The following is a 15,508-nucleotide window of genomic DNA, read 5'->3' as shown; positions in this document are numbered from 1 at the left end:
TACGTAGTTTATTTCTTTACTCTTAAAATATTCATGCAATATGTTTATCAAAAAATTGTTTTTAATGATAATACATTTAATTTGTTTGACTTAAATTGTAATGAAAGGGTCCCTGCTATATACAAATTATGCAAGATGTGAAAAAAGTTAAATTTTAGATAATTCTTTTCACAATAAGAAAACCTACCTTCAGGAAAAAAACAAAGGTATAAAAAGTTACAATATAAAAAAAAATGACACAAATATATCAGATCCCATTCCTTTCACTTTTGAAAACACAAGGGTGTATATTCCCTATTTTTTATTATGAGAAAAATCCTGCCTAGTGTCCAACGTCATGCGAATCAGTAGTGGCTTCGATTGGTGTTATTCAACACCCCTCATGAATGACCTTGTCTAGTTATATTGTTTAACTGTAACATATAGAAGGCCATGTCCAATTACAATAATAAATAGATGATGCATAGATCAAAACAATTATAATATCGTTACACCCCCTATTGTAGCGCAACATATATATATAAATTGCTTGTTTCACTATATTATATTTATATGCTAATGATAATGATTTCACAACTTTTCAATCTGTTAAGTTTCTAATACTATCTCTCTCTTTCTCCCTCTATCCTAACTATGTAAATGTAGATCATATATCAGTTTTTAGATAAGTAAATCAAAACTATGAAAACTTTAATTGGAGCTAAGTTTTCATTGTTTTCGAGGAGAGGCCCACAAATAAATGACCACCACAAAGTGTCAAATTTAACATGCATTTTTATTCAACGCTACTTTAACCACGAAATCAAATCCCTACATATTAATAATTTTTCTCAAAACTCGAAAAATTGGCCCGATGAAAAAACGTAATAGAGAACACCAAACACGTAACGAACTGATATCGGTTTAACGAACGGTAAAGTTGTTTACATTGTGATTACCTATGTAACTGTCGAAACGTACGGACGAATCGCACGTATAGAAAAATTTAAATGATTTGTCAATTTGATAAGTACATGTATAATCAGTTTGGTGTTCCATGTAGTGGCATGTACCAGTATGATATAAATATATGCATATGTTCAGGTGTGTTTTTATTGATTCCTTTAATTAACTTATGATAATGATAAATGAAAATTAACCAATTGTTAATTATAGTTTACGGTTTTTAAACTATAGTTTACAGTTGATAAATCTAGTTTATCAAGTGTGAAACTATGTTAAGCTCATTTTTGAGAATTTGGCGTGCTATATTTATAGTTTGAACAATTATCAATGCGACGCTATGCAAATGCTGAGAACAATTTATCAATAGACGCAACTTCCAATCTAGGGTGTCGATATAAGGGAATCCGACATAAATATAATAACCGTATGGTGGCATAATTATGCTACCATATAACCCGATATTGGTCGTTCATATCTTAATATGAAGTGAAGAAATATGTACTAGCAGTTTAACCGTCTAAATATTTATTCAGCAGCGGATCCAGGAATTTCAAAACGTGGGGGGGGGGGCCAGTAGAAGACTTGGAAGTCTGGGGGCTGCATTAAAGCTCCCAGTGGGTCCGAGACAAAGCCTTGATGGGGATCCAAGGGCGAAGACCCCGGAAACTGAGGAACTCTATAATAGATTAGAGGTGTTTTGCTGTTGATTTGAAGATAATACAAACAAAATTTAAAGAAAATCAAATGGGGAGGGGACGCAAGCCCGGCGCGCCAGTGCTAGATCCGCCTTTGAAATAATTACAAAAAATATAAAGCGAGTGATGATATTCAAAAACTAGTAATACCGTTAATATCGTCGAGATAGTTCGTTCGTTGCGTGTTTGGTGTTCTCCAATAGGGTAAATATATATGTTACCTGTGATTATCTATCCGAAATTGATACGCAACGTTTATGTTCCTCAAAATGATTGATCGATTGTACGTTGTGCTTGTTCTTGTACGTACCATTTGAGAATAATGTTCAGTCATATAGAGACTTCGGCATATACCGTTGAAGGGGTTCAAATTTTTAACTTTACTTGGTACTCAGGTTATTGAGGAATGAGAATTCTTTATTGTACCAACGCCTGTCGTCATACGGGGCCTTGGTTTTTAAGGTATCATCTAAAGGATCCGCAACTTTTTATTCAAAGTTCCGAGTGCATAGCAAAGGAACAGTATGAAAAATGGTCAATCTTGGCAGAGATTCAAACTCACGACATTCCGATCAGGAAGCCAACGCTTTTTTATAATCCTTTCCTTTTTTCGAATTCAAATTTATTGAACATAAAAAAATATCATACAATGTTCTTAGTAAGAATAATCATAAGATTTCCAAGGGTTTTAAACAAATTGTGAATGATATGTTTACCCGCGATGTCAATCAGATAATACAAAGTATTACGAGACGGCAAACTGTTTTCAGTTCTCAGCCCTTTTAGTATATAAAATGAACAGATGATGCCTTTTCTAGACATGAATTAATTGTCCACAATATACTATTTCCCGGAATAAAAATATCGATAGTTTCTTCAATTTTTAGTTTCGGAACAAAAATCGTTTTGCTACCTGATAATTTCGATCTTCCATCTTCTCTGATGAAATATATTTGCTACTTTCTTGATCGCTAGTATCTGTAAAAAGATGCTGAGATAATAAATCTGGTCGACCGGTCTTTTTGCTGACAAATAATGTTTCGATGGCTGACTAAACGCTTTGAAGTATGGACTTGCTGGATGTCTTTTGCCTGTTGAACATGCATGTACTTCGAATGGAAATCTAGTCTGTAGTACACTTCCTCTTCTTCTTTTTTAATTATCCTCTTCTACTTCTCAATTATCCTCTTTTACTTCTCAATTATCCTCTTCTACTTCTCAATTACCTTTTTTTCTCTCGAGTATTATAGCGAAGATTTCGAGTACTCAAAGTGGTTAAGAACCTGTAAATTTACTATATGAACTGACAAATGGTGACAATACATGTAATTTCAACCTGATATACATTGTACTTAAATTCTAGCAATTTTATCAGTCCTCTTAAGCCCAACAGGCAATTAACAGCATGCTAAGTCTTCATAGGATTGGGATAGAAACCCCATAAGACGTAAACGTTTTGGATATGTTTGGAAAATTATTTCTTTAAAAATAACTTACCAGTATTTTTCGATTTCATGATGCAATCAATCGATTGGCTTTCGTAATAATTTTTATAATTAAGGCCTTTATGCATAAAATTATCACGCAAGCCAATCAATAATTGATCATCGTCATGAAATCGAAAAATCTTACAGTTATTCATTATATTTACATTTATATTAAAAAACATACGACTTTTCAACTTTATACATAACCATCCCCCACAAGAATTTAAAATCCAGGGTTTTTGATGTCGTTGACAGATGCTTTTTCAATAAAAATGGAACTCGTAAATTTACTTACCTGGTCGTTTGTCATTTGCATAACAATTGCGTTAAAAAGAGTTTGAATGCACACACAAGTACTCTGAAGTTGACATCAAGAAGATACTTGAGTTTCTGATTCACGATATCTAAATGGTTTTGGAAACCAGTTCTTCCAACAATCTATTTGAATTTCCATGGGGACCAAATGCACTCCGTTAAAAGCAGACCTATCTTAGTATTCATAAGAAGCAGAATTTATGCAAAATTTTATGCGTGAAAAGAAGAAAATACTTGCTGTGGCCTTCAACTCGACATTTAGATATATCGAAGACGTATTGTCAATTAACAACGGTAATTTCCTTTCAAACGTCGACACGATATATTCATGAGATAAGATATGCCACAAAATCTGACACATCTCTTTCATACTTGGACATTTACTTTAAAAAGACGTTAATGGTAACCTAACAACCAAGTTATATGATAAACGTAACGACTTTAACTTTTCTATCGTCAACTTCCCTTACTTATGCAGCAATAAAACCTTCATCACCTGCATACGGAGTGTATATATCTCAGTTGAATCGATACGCAAGATCATTTTTTACGTATGAACAATTTCTGAAACGAGGTAACTTATTGACAAGCAAGTTGATGAAACAAGGATATCAGCAGTCTCGTTTAAAGTAATCATTTCGTACGTTTTATGGTCAATACAATGACCTTGTCAGCAAATACAATTTATCATTGAGTCATATGCTGACTGACGTTTTTTCATACCAATTGTTAGTCCATTATTTTTACAATGATTTGACGATGGATATTTTTCTGTTATATAACGATCATGACAATGAGCACACGGCGGGTGTGATCAGTCAGCAGGGGATGCTAATTATTTCATAATTCTCAGATGTTTCGGAGGTCCGTGTTTGCTCTGCTCTTGTTTTGTATTGTTTTGTAGACTTTGAGATTGAATACTGTTCGTTATCTCCTTAACCCACTTCTTTTCAATACATGTAAACAATTTGTTTTGTGAAAATAAAAAAATGAATCATACTACTGATAAACACAATGAAGATATATTTTAAACACTTCAAAATGCAAGTCATTAAACCGTTTAAGCAACCACTTGGCCTGCCTTAATTGCATAATCGTGATTTCTATATTTATTTTTAAAACATGATATGAACACTTAATTGTTTAAGTGATTCTTTCTTGTTATTAAGTTATCTCAGAAATATTTTTTAGAAGTCAGCTTTATCACAGATACATTTTTTAACTTAATTTAAGATACCTGCAATATAAGTAGCATAATCAAAGGGACACATGTTTCACCTGCTTTGTTTTTTCCTTAATGATGTAAAGAAATCTAATAGTGGGCAGCATTTTATTTACTATAAGCATGATCTTTCTTGCATTTGCCTCCAAAGAAAAATGGCAATCGTGCATGGATGGAATAAGACTGTGACAGAATCGGACAATCAAATAAAATCTATAATTCCTAACCCTCAAATGAATAATAAATGAGAAATTATTATAATGAAATATGGAGATAACGAACTGTAATTAAGCTCAAAAGTCACTAGGGGCATCATTAAAGATGAGAATGCTGATGTTTTCTGTTCCAGTATACAGAGACCAGAGGTACTCGCAAAAGATAACAGGGGAATAGAAACTAAAAAGAATATGCATTTTGTACCTTTTCTAATTTTTAAATGATATATCGCATCATTTATTAATTGGTCCTCATAATGTACTTATTCTCGTCTAACTTCTCTCATTATGATGTTGATTGGCTGATCTTAATATGGGATTTAGATCATAAAAAATTTTTCAGTTTCAGTTTACAAAAATGAATTTTAAATCTAGAGATGAATAATGGAATGCATTTATTCAGTATAAAATCAGAATAAAAGCGTGTCATTTGATACAAATGAACTAAGTAATTAAACTGACAAAAATTATCAAACAGTCTGACATCAAGAGCATACATTTAAAATACATTTGACTTCAAGGAAATCAATGTTAAATAGAAAGGCTACAGAAATTTCTCATCGCTAATATACAAAAGACAACTTCAGACAAAACCTGAAATGCTTTAATATTATGTGCAAAAAATGACAAAAAATGAATATCAATTAATACATGTAATCAAATATTTTAAGTCATATAACATTTGAATAATTAGACAACATTTACAAACATTACATCGTCAATGATAACACAGCCATTCAATGGCGACAAAGTCGACACATATTTGTTCTTCGAAATCGTAACCAACTCTCAAATGGGAAATAAGTCACCAGTTTGTTCGAGATCTCTTATTCCTTGAACACTAAAATTTACTCCATTTTTTTAAAGGGACGTTTGTATAATTTTTTTCTTACAAAGTTTACTTTGTTTGACTTTTCTCTGTTGTATTCTGAGAAAATTCAACAGGTGAACCATAACCTTGTGGTTGTCCGTAACCTTGTCCATATTGTTGCGGTTGTCCGTAACCTTGTCCGTGTTGCTGTTGTTGTCCGTAACTGGGAGGTGGTCCATAGGTTTGTTGTCCAGTCTGTTGTTGTTGTCCGTAGGTAACCATTGGTGGTGGCACCTGTCTCCTTCGTCTGCCTACAAGTAATAAATTTATGTGACCACTTAATCAATGATTAAAAGGAAGTTACCTCTCATTTACAAGAATTTTGATGACCGAATAAAAAGTCATTCATTATAATACAAGAATTAGCCAATATATATAGATTGTCGACGTAATTTTGTCTGAAATTAAAGTCTGGAAAATTTAAAACATAGACTAAAAATTTAAATTATTGAATGGAAAAAATAAGATTTGATTTGAATGTTTAAAACAAACATTTTTTTCTGATTTAAAGTAATAAGATAAGTATATCAAACATTTTTTTCTGATTTAAAGTAATAAGATAAGTATATATTTGTCTACTCTTTAGCCGACCTTTATAGTCTAGGGATGACAATCGATTGCTAAATTGCTAATCGGTTAACCGTAAAACGTTCCGACCGATTAACCGGTTAGTCGTATCAAGATATACATGTTGATATTTTCTTTTCATATACACAAAAGGCAAAAAAAGACAATAGAAGTTACACTCTGTTTATTATTTTTATTGGGGAATTTTATATGTACAAAAGTGTATATTTCATTTAATTTCATTAGACAAGAAAAAATTATGAAAACCGTGAATCTTGCTTCAGAAATCAGACAGAGGTAATTTTTTAAAGGCAGCTGATGTGAAAGAAGGTACCATAATCATATCTATGTCGGAACTCTCGCTTTATTTACGGTTTATGTAACTTTCTTTCAAATACTTTAATTTATAAGATAAGGCAAAATATAGAAATATCATAATTACATGTAAACGCCTGTAATGTAAATTTTAAAATGTTTTAAAATTAGTAATTAACACTTTATAAATTGACCAATTACCCCTATGGTCTCAATCTTAAGAGCTATAATTACCTCCAAATATTCTTAATTATAGGATGGGTAAAAACACTAAAAAACATCTATGCAAAGGTTTCCTTTCTTTAAAAAGGAAGGAATTTTAAGGAAATTACGTTTAAATTTGCAAGAATTTTATATTTTTCCAACTAACCGATTGGCGATTTTCTAACCGATTAGCATCGTTCCGACCGATTAATCGGTTAAGAGTTGACATCCCTACTTTATACTTTTCTTACTTGTACATGTACCAAGTACCAAGTACTTGTACTTGTACCATTTTCCACAGCAGAGGTTCATGCGTAAGATAACATACTTGTAAACAGCAATTCTGTCTTATCATTTACAGCAAACAACCGTTGTTACATACAGTAAGATATACATAACAACTTAAGGTAACAACAGACAACGAAACTTACGGTAACAAATACAGCAGACGATGCAGCTAATTATGAGAACCACTCCACCAACTATGGGTCCGACGATTGTTCTATAATGATAAAACATGCATTCAATACATTTTCATTTTGTAAAATCCTATGAAAAATGTTATCCCACCCCTTTCCCAGTGCAATTTTGTCATATTTTCATGAGATTATTTGAGAGTCCTCACAGAAAAATATTTTACAAGTATTTTTTTTTCTAGCTGTTTATTTGACACATGTTAGTTAACATACAGGTACCTAAGATCGAACACCTCTGTCTCTCCCCCTCATCTTGGCTTATCAAGGGTTTCTGATACATGTACGCTGCTCTCCTCATGAGCTATGAGAAACCCTTGGCTAGCAAATATGCCTTTACCTTTACCCTTTACCCTATGGTGATGCAGTTGGCGATACCTGTAAAGACATACCTTATGCTGACACAGTTGGTGGTACCGGTACAGACTTACCCGATGCTGATGCAGTTGATGGTACCGGTACAGACTTACCTTATGCTGATGCAGTTGATGGTACCGGTACAGACTTACCTAATGCTGATGCAGTTGATGATGCCGGTACAGACTTACCCTATGCTGATGCAGTTGCATACAGTAAGATATACATTACAACTTAAGGTAACAAACAGCATGCAGCTGATGATTTTGTGACAGTTTGTGGTACCAGTGCAGACTCACCCTATGCTGAGACAGTTGATGGTACCGGTACAGACTTACCCTATGCTGATGAAGTTGATGGTACCGATACAGACTTACCCTATGCTGATGCAGTAAATGGTACCGGTACAGACTTACCCTATGCTGATTCAGTTAATGGTCCCGGTACAGACTTACCTTATGTTGATGCAATTAATGGTACCGGTACAGACTTACCCTATGCTGATTCAGTTAATGGTCCCGGTACAGACTTACCTTATGCTGATGCAATTAATGGTACCGGTACAGACTTACCCTATGCTGATGCAGTTGATGGTACCGGTACATACTGACCCCCAGGGGCAGCAGTAAATAGAACCCGTACAGCAGTGGTAGTTAGAGAGAGGACACTGACTATCCGAGTAACATGCCTGGTAACCTGGAATAAAAATTAAAGGTGCTTGGTGACACATGTTCTACTTTTTGGTTAGTAGCTCTTTCAATGGTAAACTTTAAACTTTTTTTCTTGAAAATAAACATAGAATTTTGATAGCATCATTCAAGCTTGAAAACATCTGATGGCATCATTCAATTTTAGATTCTAAATGTTGTAACTGCCTACTTAAAATATCAAATTCAAATTTAAAAAATATATATTAAAGATATAGAACTGGAGTAGCATCATGTTTTCCCAAGAAAAATTAGAGATAAACGCAGCTTGATTTGAAATAGGATTGTGCTGTATAAGATATGCTTCTTCAACAACATTTTGAGAATCTGATTAATACGTTTTATAAATAAAGCTTGCATTTGTCTTTTATCATCATTTTTTTAGTTATAGTAAAATTCCACTTTCACTTGGCTATGGTGTTTATGTCTATTTTTAAAGCAAGGAAGGTCATCCACAGAATAGAGATATTATAGGGATTCCACCAGCCTTGTTAAAGTGAGCATCGATTTCAAAAATTTTATTGTCTTTATAATGACTTTGTAAGCAAATACATGTATATCATAATGATTTAGTTGTTTTAGGCCGCTTTTTATTAGCTTCATACAAATCGTTAGGTTTTTGTTTTCATACTGAATTAACTAAAGATATGTAACTCCATCTACGTAAACAATGAAAAATCACTCATGACGGGTGTGAAAATATTGATATATCCCGTATTCAGGGATATATAGTTTTTGCCAAGTCTGTCTGTCTGTCTCTCTGTCGAGCTGTCCTTCGGTTTGTCCGCAAATACGTTAACAATTGTCCTAACATTTGATATGGTGGGGCTATAGCTTTCATATTTCACGCGTGTATATTTTGTATGTGTGTTTTCTTTGGGTATCACAAAATTTGACCTCGTTACCTTCACTTCTACGTTCAACCTACAGATTTTTTCACCAATATTTTCCGAACTTGATCCTTGGCCATTAGTTTTGAACATTTGGTTCTAGGCCTTTCATACTTCGCATGTGTTTTCACTGTGACAAGACCTTTCAATTGGTATTTAGGCAGGTCCACTCTTTTACGGATCCGGTTTTAATTCTATACCCCAATATAAAATTTTTATTATCGTTTGTCTATAGAAATAAAATTTATTGGATGATTGAAAATAATTTAGCAAGTATATATTTGTTTATTATAGTATTTTTGTGCACTCAATGTATTTAAGTTTCATTTTTTTAGGAATAACCCCTTTTCACTCTTTCCATGGGATCTTTATGTAATTTAGTACATACACAGGCACAGAATCCTCAATTGCTTTTATGGACCTAAACCTTTCAATTTTTTTTTAATCAAACTAACTTTAGATCTATTTTATTTTTAATTCTAAGCCTATATCATCTTTTTAAATTTACATTTTTAAAATTTTGCGAACAATTGAAAAAATAGATATTCCAAAAATGGGGGTATAGATGTTCAAAAGGCTGATTTGTAAAATTTTCCTGGTCAACCATCATAAAGTATGTGTTTCTGCTAACTTAAGATATAATTCTAAATAATGGTTAAGAATCAATAGCATAAAAACATATAAGATTTTGAGAAATATTCAAAATAAAGCTATTTTAAGGTTTTTCTCTGAAAGATTTTGACAGAATCATCATTAATATGTTAGTGTTTTCCAATAAAAAAATTTCAAATATTCTCTTAGCAAATGAATATTTTTGATTTTCAAAAGTTTTAACATTAAATTTATGTGATTTGGTACATAGCTAAATAAAATATGATGTCACACTTCTTTATGTTGAATTTTGGCTGTTGTATTTTCAGAGGTACTTACTCCGAGACATGTTGCATGAAAATTAACCTGCAAATATATGGTTTTTATGGGTGTTTTAGTTAGATTCTGACTTTTTCAAGATATTCAAATAAAAAATAAACAGTTTGACAGAAAATTCTATTCTGAAAGTACGGACTTACCTTAAGATATTTGTCCTTGACATTAGAGTTTGACAAACTATTTAAAAAACCTAAATTCCTAAACCGTTAGTACTGTTTTTAATACTATAGTATTTCACAGACACATTCCTTGTGACTAGACTTTCCTTCGGATACCAACAATGTTGACATTTTGACCTTGACTTGTCAGTTTGACGTGCAATTGAGAGACCAACACTCACCGTAAACCTGCCATACAGGAGCATCAGTGCCCCACAAAGACATTTTTGTATTTTGTTCAAGCGCCTAGTTTGAACAGATATCAAAAGAACTTGTTGTCTTCTTAGATTCGCAAATATTTCGACTTGCAAATAACGTTTACTGGATACACATACATGTATTCCGGTACGTATAAATATTAAACGTAAATGTTCGTACAGCTTGAAAGTTTTATTGTTTGTCCCATTTTATGCCGGTGTCAGCTTGATAAATTATAGAATTTCAAATTAAGGACATCAACTCATCAGCCAGGATGGATAATTCTTAAAGTAGTCGTTTAATTTAAAAGTATCAAAATAATCTTGAAATCTAAGAAAAGGTCATGTAAAAATTAATTTGACATTCGTACACCCCTCTTTTGAAGTACAAAATAAAAATGGTATAATAAATTTAAGATATTTTTTTAAAATAAAAATCGAATTTCCTTTAATCTTATCTTTGATATCATTTTTTTAAGCATGGTGATGCTAACAGAAGTGGTCTGTGATGTCATATAACTATATTTATATATATTTTATATTATCAGTTGAATTAGAAAGAGAAATCAAATTATCGAATTCTATGAAAACATGCAATTAATGCCGGAATACTTATAATTTTTAATTGTAAAATATTTCTATTGGCCAAATTTCAATTAGAAATTTGTATAGCAGGTACTTTGATTCGCATTTTCTTTAAATATATTTGAGGTTTGATAATTTTTACTATATCATAGGTAAATACATATTGTTTTGAGAATTCATGGACATTTTTGTGAAAATTTTCAATTACCCGACCTTAGGATAGGAGTTTCTTAACGGGTGCGTATCATTACCGCTACATTTTCAAATATTTCATTACCGCTACATAGTCGTTACCGCTACAAAAACCTTACGTTACCGCTACAAAAAAAAGTATACATTACCGCTACATTGCCTCTTTCGTTAGCCAGCCACTTATGAATGTACAGTACAACCTATACATGTGCATGCATAAGACCCGTTCCTCCTGCTCACCACGGGAAGGTGAAAGTAGGACTTTGAACAGGATGGGTTTTTTTTTTTAATTAAAATCAACAAGTAATTTGTCGAGGTCTATTTTGCAGCTGCTTTTGCAACTCTTTTCAACACATCTCCACAATTTTGAGTTTTTGAAAGTCTTATTTTTTTTTTTTATAAAAAATCGATAAGTTTATCGGCATTCCCTCGATTTGTAAAAACTTCTCAAAAGTGACCATAATGTTCAGATGACGCTAAATAAATAAATTCCTACTGCAGTTATTTATATATATGTACTCATTCTAATTAGATAGTGAGTGAATTCTGTTGATTAGAACTCATGTAAACCGAACTACACCTGGCTAAATCGATATGTAGCGGTAATTAATTAGTTGTTTTGGGCTGATTCAGTATGTAGCGGTAATGAATTGTTTTTTGCCGGAAAAATGTAGCGGTAATGATCGGTCGAAAATCTGACAAAATGTAGCGGAAATGAGTTAAAATTTTTGGCAATGTAGCGGCAATGTTGACCTCCCTTCTTAACATTCAATATTTTCCACCTTTAAATTGATTAATTAAATCGGGTAATAGCTGTTAACTAATTTAAATTTATTTTTCCATGAAAAGAGGCATTTATGAAGAAATCTACCAATGAATGCATGCAGTTACTTTTACCTGCAATCAATCAGAGGAAAATGCAACTTAAACATTATTGAACCCTTTCCCCACTTTCTGACTATAACTAAAAGACGGATAAAAAAAAATTGATCGGTTTTCATATACAAAGTTATCAAATATTTATCATATCTTTAAACGTGCGTGGTGCAGAGGAATAAAATTTAAAAAGGAATAATCTATGTTACATTACTACCTACCAAGTACAAGAGAAATCTGCAAAATAATTCCAACGAGAAGAAAATAAAATCTATCCGCCATGTTGTTCACAGTGACCGGAACCTGTTACAAATGATATGGTTGTGAGGGAATAAATCGGTTCTCCCTTATCAGTTCATTTCAACACACCGGACATGTCAGGAAAGACCCTTTGTTTGTCGTCATTGGGGGATATGGTATTTCGAAATTCTCTAATGGCATATTGAAAAAGGGGAGCGACCTATATATAGGTTACTACGTTTAACTTTTTCAAAAGATTATTTACTTTTTTGTTACCATAAAGCAATGTAAACATCTTCTTATCTCGTACTTTATTTATGATGCAAGTATACTGATTATTGGTATACCTGTTAACGTCTTTTACATTATCTACCTGAATATTTTGTTATATTTCTTATCTTGTCTCAACATACAATTAAATCACAATCACACAAACAACCCCACCCCACCCCACATAGACACACCCTCATCCTCTCACACACATTAATCATGAATTTCAAGCAATTTAAAGGACATGTGTTTACGAAAACCTCAAAACTAAAATTTGAATGAGTTAATCAAAGGAAAGTGATTCAGATAAATTCCTTTCAAGAGTTACCTGGATATAAAGGTCAATAATCTGTGTAAGCAATAAGCTTGAACAAAAGACTTTACTTGGTCTATAGCATTAGGTAAAAGAAATACGAAAATCAAACATGTCATTAGATATTGCACAACAAATGTTTTTAGAATATAATTTATGAATTTTAGATATTGTTAATCTTATTTATTGTCTCTTATCAATTCATATTACCAATGGGTATGTTAAGGAAGGAGACCTCGTGTTTTTATTCTGAGAGTTTTTGATACTCAGACATCATTGTAGGTCTCTATTCTTTGTAAAATAAAATAATAATGTGCTCATGAAAAGGAGTTGAGAAAAATGATGTAAATTAAACTGAGCTTTAAAGATTTTGATGAATAAAATAATATCCATGAATTCAAACGAAAAAATATCGAATCATTCATTTAACTTGTACCCAAAAATTTTCATTTTTTTTTTTAATTCTATCAAATGAATACCAGTTGTTTTTTTTTAAATATCGATTTAATCTTTGTAAGAGACCCGGCCCAACTTGAACATGAGAACAAACATTATTTAATAGAATGGATACTGGGAAGCAAGTTAGAATCAAAATCTTATTTGATTGATTGATTGATTGTATATTGTTTAACGTCCCTCTCGAGAACTTTTAACTCATATGGAGACGTCACCGTATGCCGGTGAAGGGATTCAAATTTTGACCTTTACTCGGCACTAAGGGCCATTGAGCAGTGATGGATCTTTATCGTGCCAGCGCCTGCCGCTGACACGGGGCCTCGGTTTTTAAGGTCTCATCCGAAGGACCCGCAACTTTCACTTCAAAGTGCCGAGCGCATGGCGAAGGAACAGTTGCTACCCATTTTAACGACTAGGTCGGTCGCGGCCGAGATGCGAACTCACGACCTCCCAAAAATCTTATTTGAATGAGCATTCAGGCACGTAGCTACAGGGGCCCACCCGACTTCTTTCCGTAACATTACAGGAAATCGTTGAAAGGCTGGTTGGCCCCCAAATTGTTTGTGATATAAGGAAAATGTAGTATAAAATATTGCTACTGAAAAAATGGCATTGAAAAAAGGTTGCCTTCTACCCAAGATCCTTTCTCTATTATCAACAAAATACAGACAGGAGAGAATAAGCCCATGTGCTATTTTGACGCATGTACAAAAGACTTATATGTATTCTACATAGGAGATATCAATTTATGACACGGGCATCATGTTAAAAGTAAAAATCTAATTAACATTGAAATTTTCATTTCATGATGTTTATTTCAATTTATTTTATAGTTGTTTAAAACATAGAGCATAGAGGGTGTAGCCGCGTCACAATGGAACGTCACGTTTTAAAGTGTATTTTTTCCCAGAATGAAAAAAAGACAAACACATCAAAAGATTCTAAAAAATTACCTAATCTCCCAATGTATTTAAAGACACAATTATCATTATTTTCTAGTCTTTAATTGACAATTAAATGATTGCATTGGTTTTTGTGATTATAAACATTGTTGTTTTACTCTGTTGAATTTAACAAAGGGATTGTCGAAATGGGGAGAAAAGGCTCGACGAGTTGTAATGCATTTTTGCTTCAAAATATGGGAATCGTCACAAGCAACATTTTCATTAATCAATCAGACTTTCAGAATAAAGAATGTAAATTAGAGACATTTTAAAAGATGGTTCCAGCAATTTTGGGCGGGTGATTGGTCTCAGAATGTTTAGCAGAGGACAAAAAGACCGTAAGATAGGAGATCGGACGGAAAAATTCAATAGTGTCTGACGTTGTCAAAACAGGCAGACGCATAGAGTGACTTGAATTTTTAAGTTTGTCTTAAGCTACTGTTCAAAAAATTGTGACAGAGTCTTAATTATGAAAAATGTAAGTGTATAATGGTAACAAGAATTCTAAAAGAAAGTGGAATTGGTGAAAGTGTTTGCGAATCACAAATATTTTTAATGAAACGAAGGGAAAACGGTTAAAAGTGTGACGGCGTATATCCGTTATATTTAAAATCCGATATTTTGAAAGGTATACATCATGATATTCCTTTGAATTTTTCAGGTCTGATTTGAAATAAATAAAGCTTTTATCATGAATATATAATATTGTTACTTTACGTCGATTTGTAGCAACTTAATGAAAGTTGTGACATTACTTTTGGATCAACCCTCCTACATGTAATAAAAATAATTTAAGTTTGATTCAAATAAATAGAAAATTTTAAATGAAAATTTCTTTTTTATCTTTACATATGATTAAATACCAAAATGCAGTAAAGCCATTGATGTAATAATACTTGCATGATGGAGAAGAAAAATAATGAAATATTTTTAAAAATGCATTCTCCTTTTCCAGAGGAGATTCTTAAATATTTCATGCATAATCATCAATTTGAAACTAACTCTGTTACATTTATCTATTACCAATGTCTGAATTTCGAAGAAAACCACTCTGATTCTACACACGAGTACTCTGATGTTAGTA

The 15,508-nt window shown here is 32.4% G+C and overlaps 1 protein-coding gene across 1 annotated transcript; it reads right to left on the bottom strand.

Annotated features, from left to right (window-relative positions):
• Positions 1-5,504: 5,504 nt before the first annotated feature.
• Positions 5,505-12,528, bottom strand: LOC134258958 (uncharacterized). The gene is made up of 4 exons (XM_062741550.1): positions 12,423-12,528; positions 8,239-8,362; positions 7,268-7,338; positions 5,505-6,001 (listed from the first exon to the last, which is right to left on the bottom strand). Exons 1-4 carry the CDS (start codon positions 12,481-12,483, stop codon positions 5,778-5,780), a joined length of 480 nt encoding a protein of 159 aa, XP_062597534.1. The 5' UTR covers positions 12,484-12,528; the 3' UTR covers positions 5,505-5,777.
• Positions 12,529-15,508: the final 2,980 nt, after the last annotated feature.

This window comes from Saccostrea cucullata, unplaced genomic scaffold (assembly GCF_032062105.1).
Source record: "Saccostrea cucullata isolate Sc308-1 unplaced genomic scaffold, CSIRO_AGI_Scuc_v1 ctg3524, whole genome shotgun sequence".
In the NCBI taxonomy this organism is placed as follows: Eukaryota; Metazoa; Mollusca; class Bivalvia; order Ostreida; family Ostreidae; genus Saccostrea; species Saccostrea cuccullata.
Note: the sequence above shows the minus strand (reverse complement) of the source record. Positions and strands in the feature narration are given on the sequence as shown.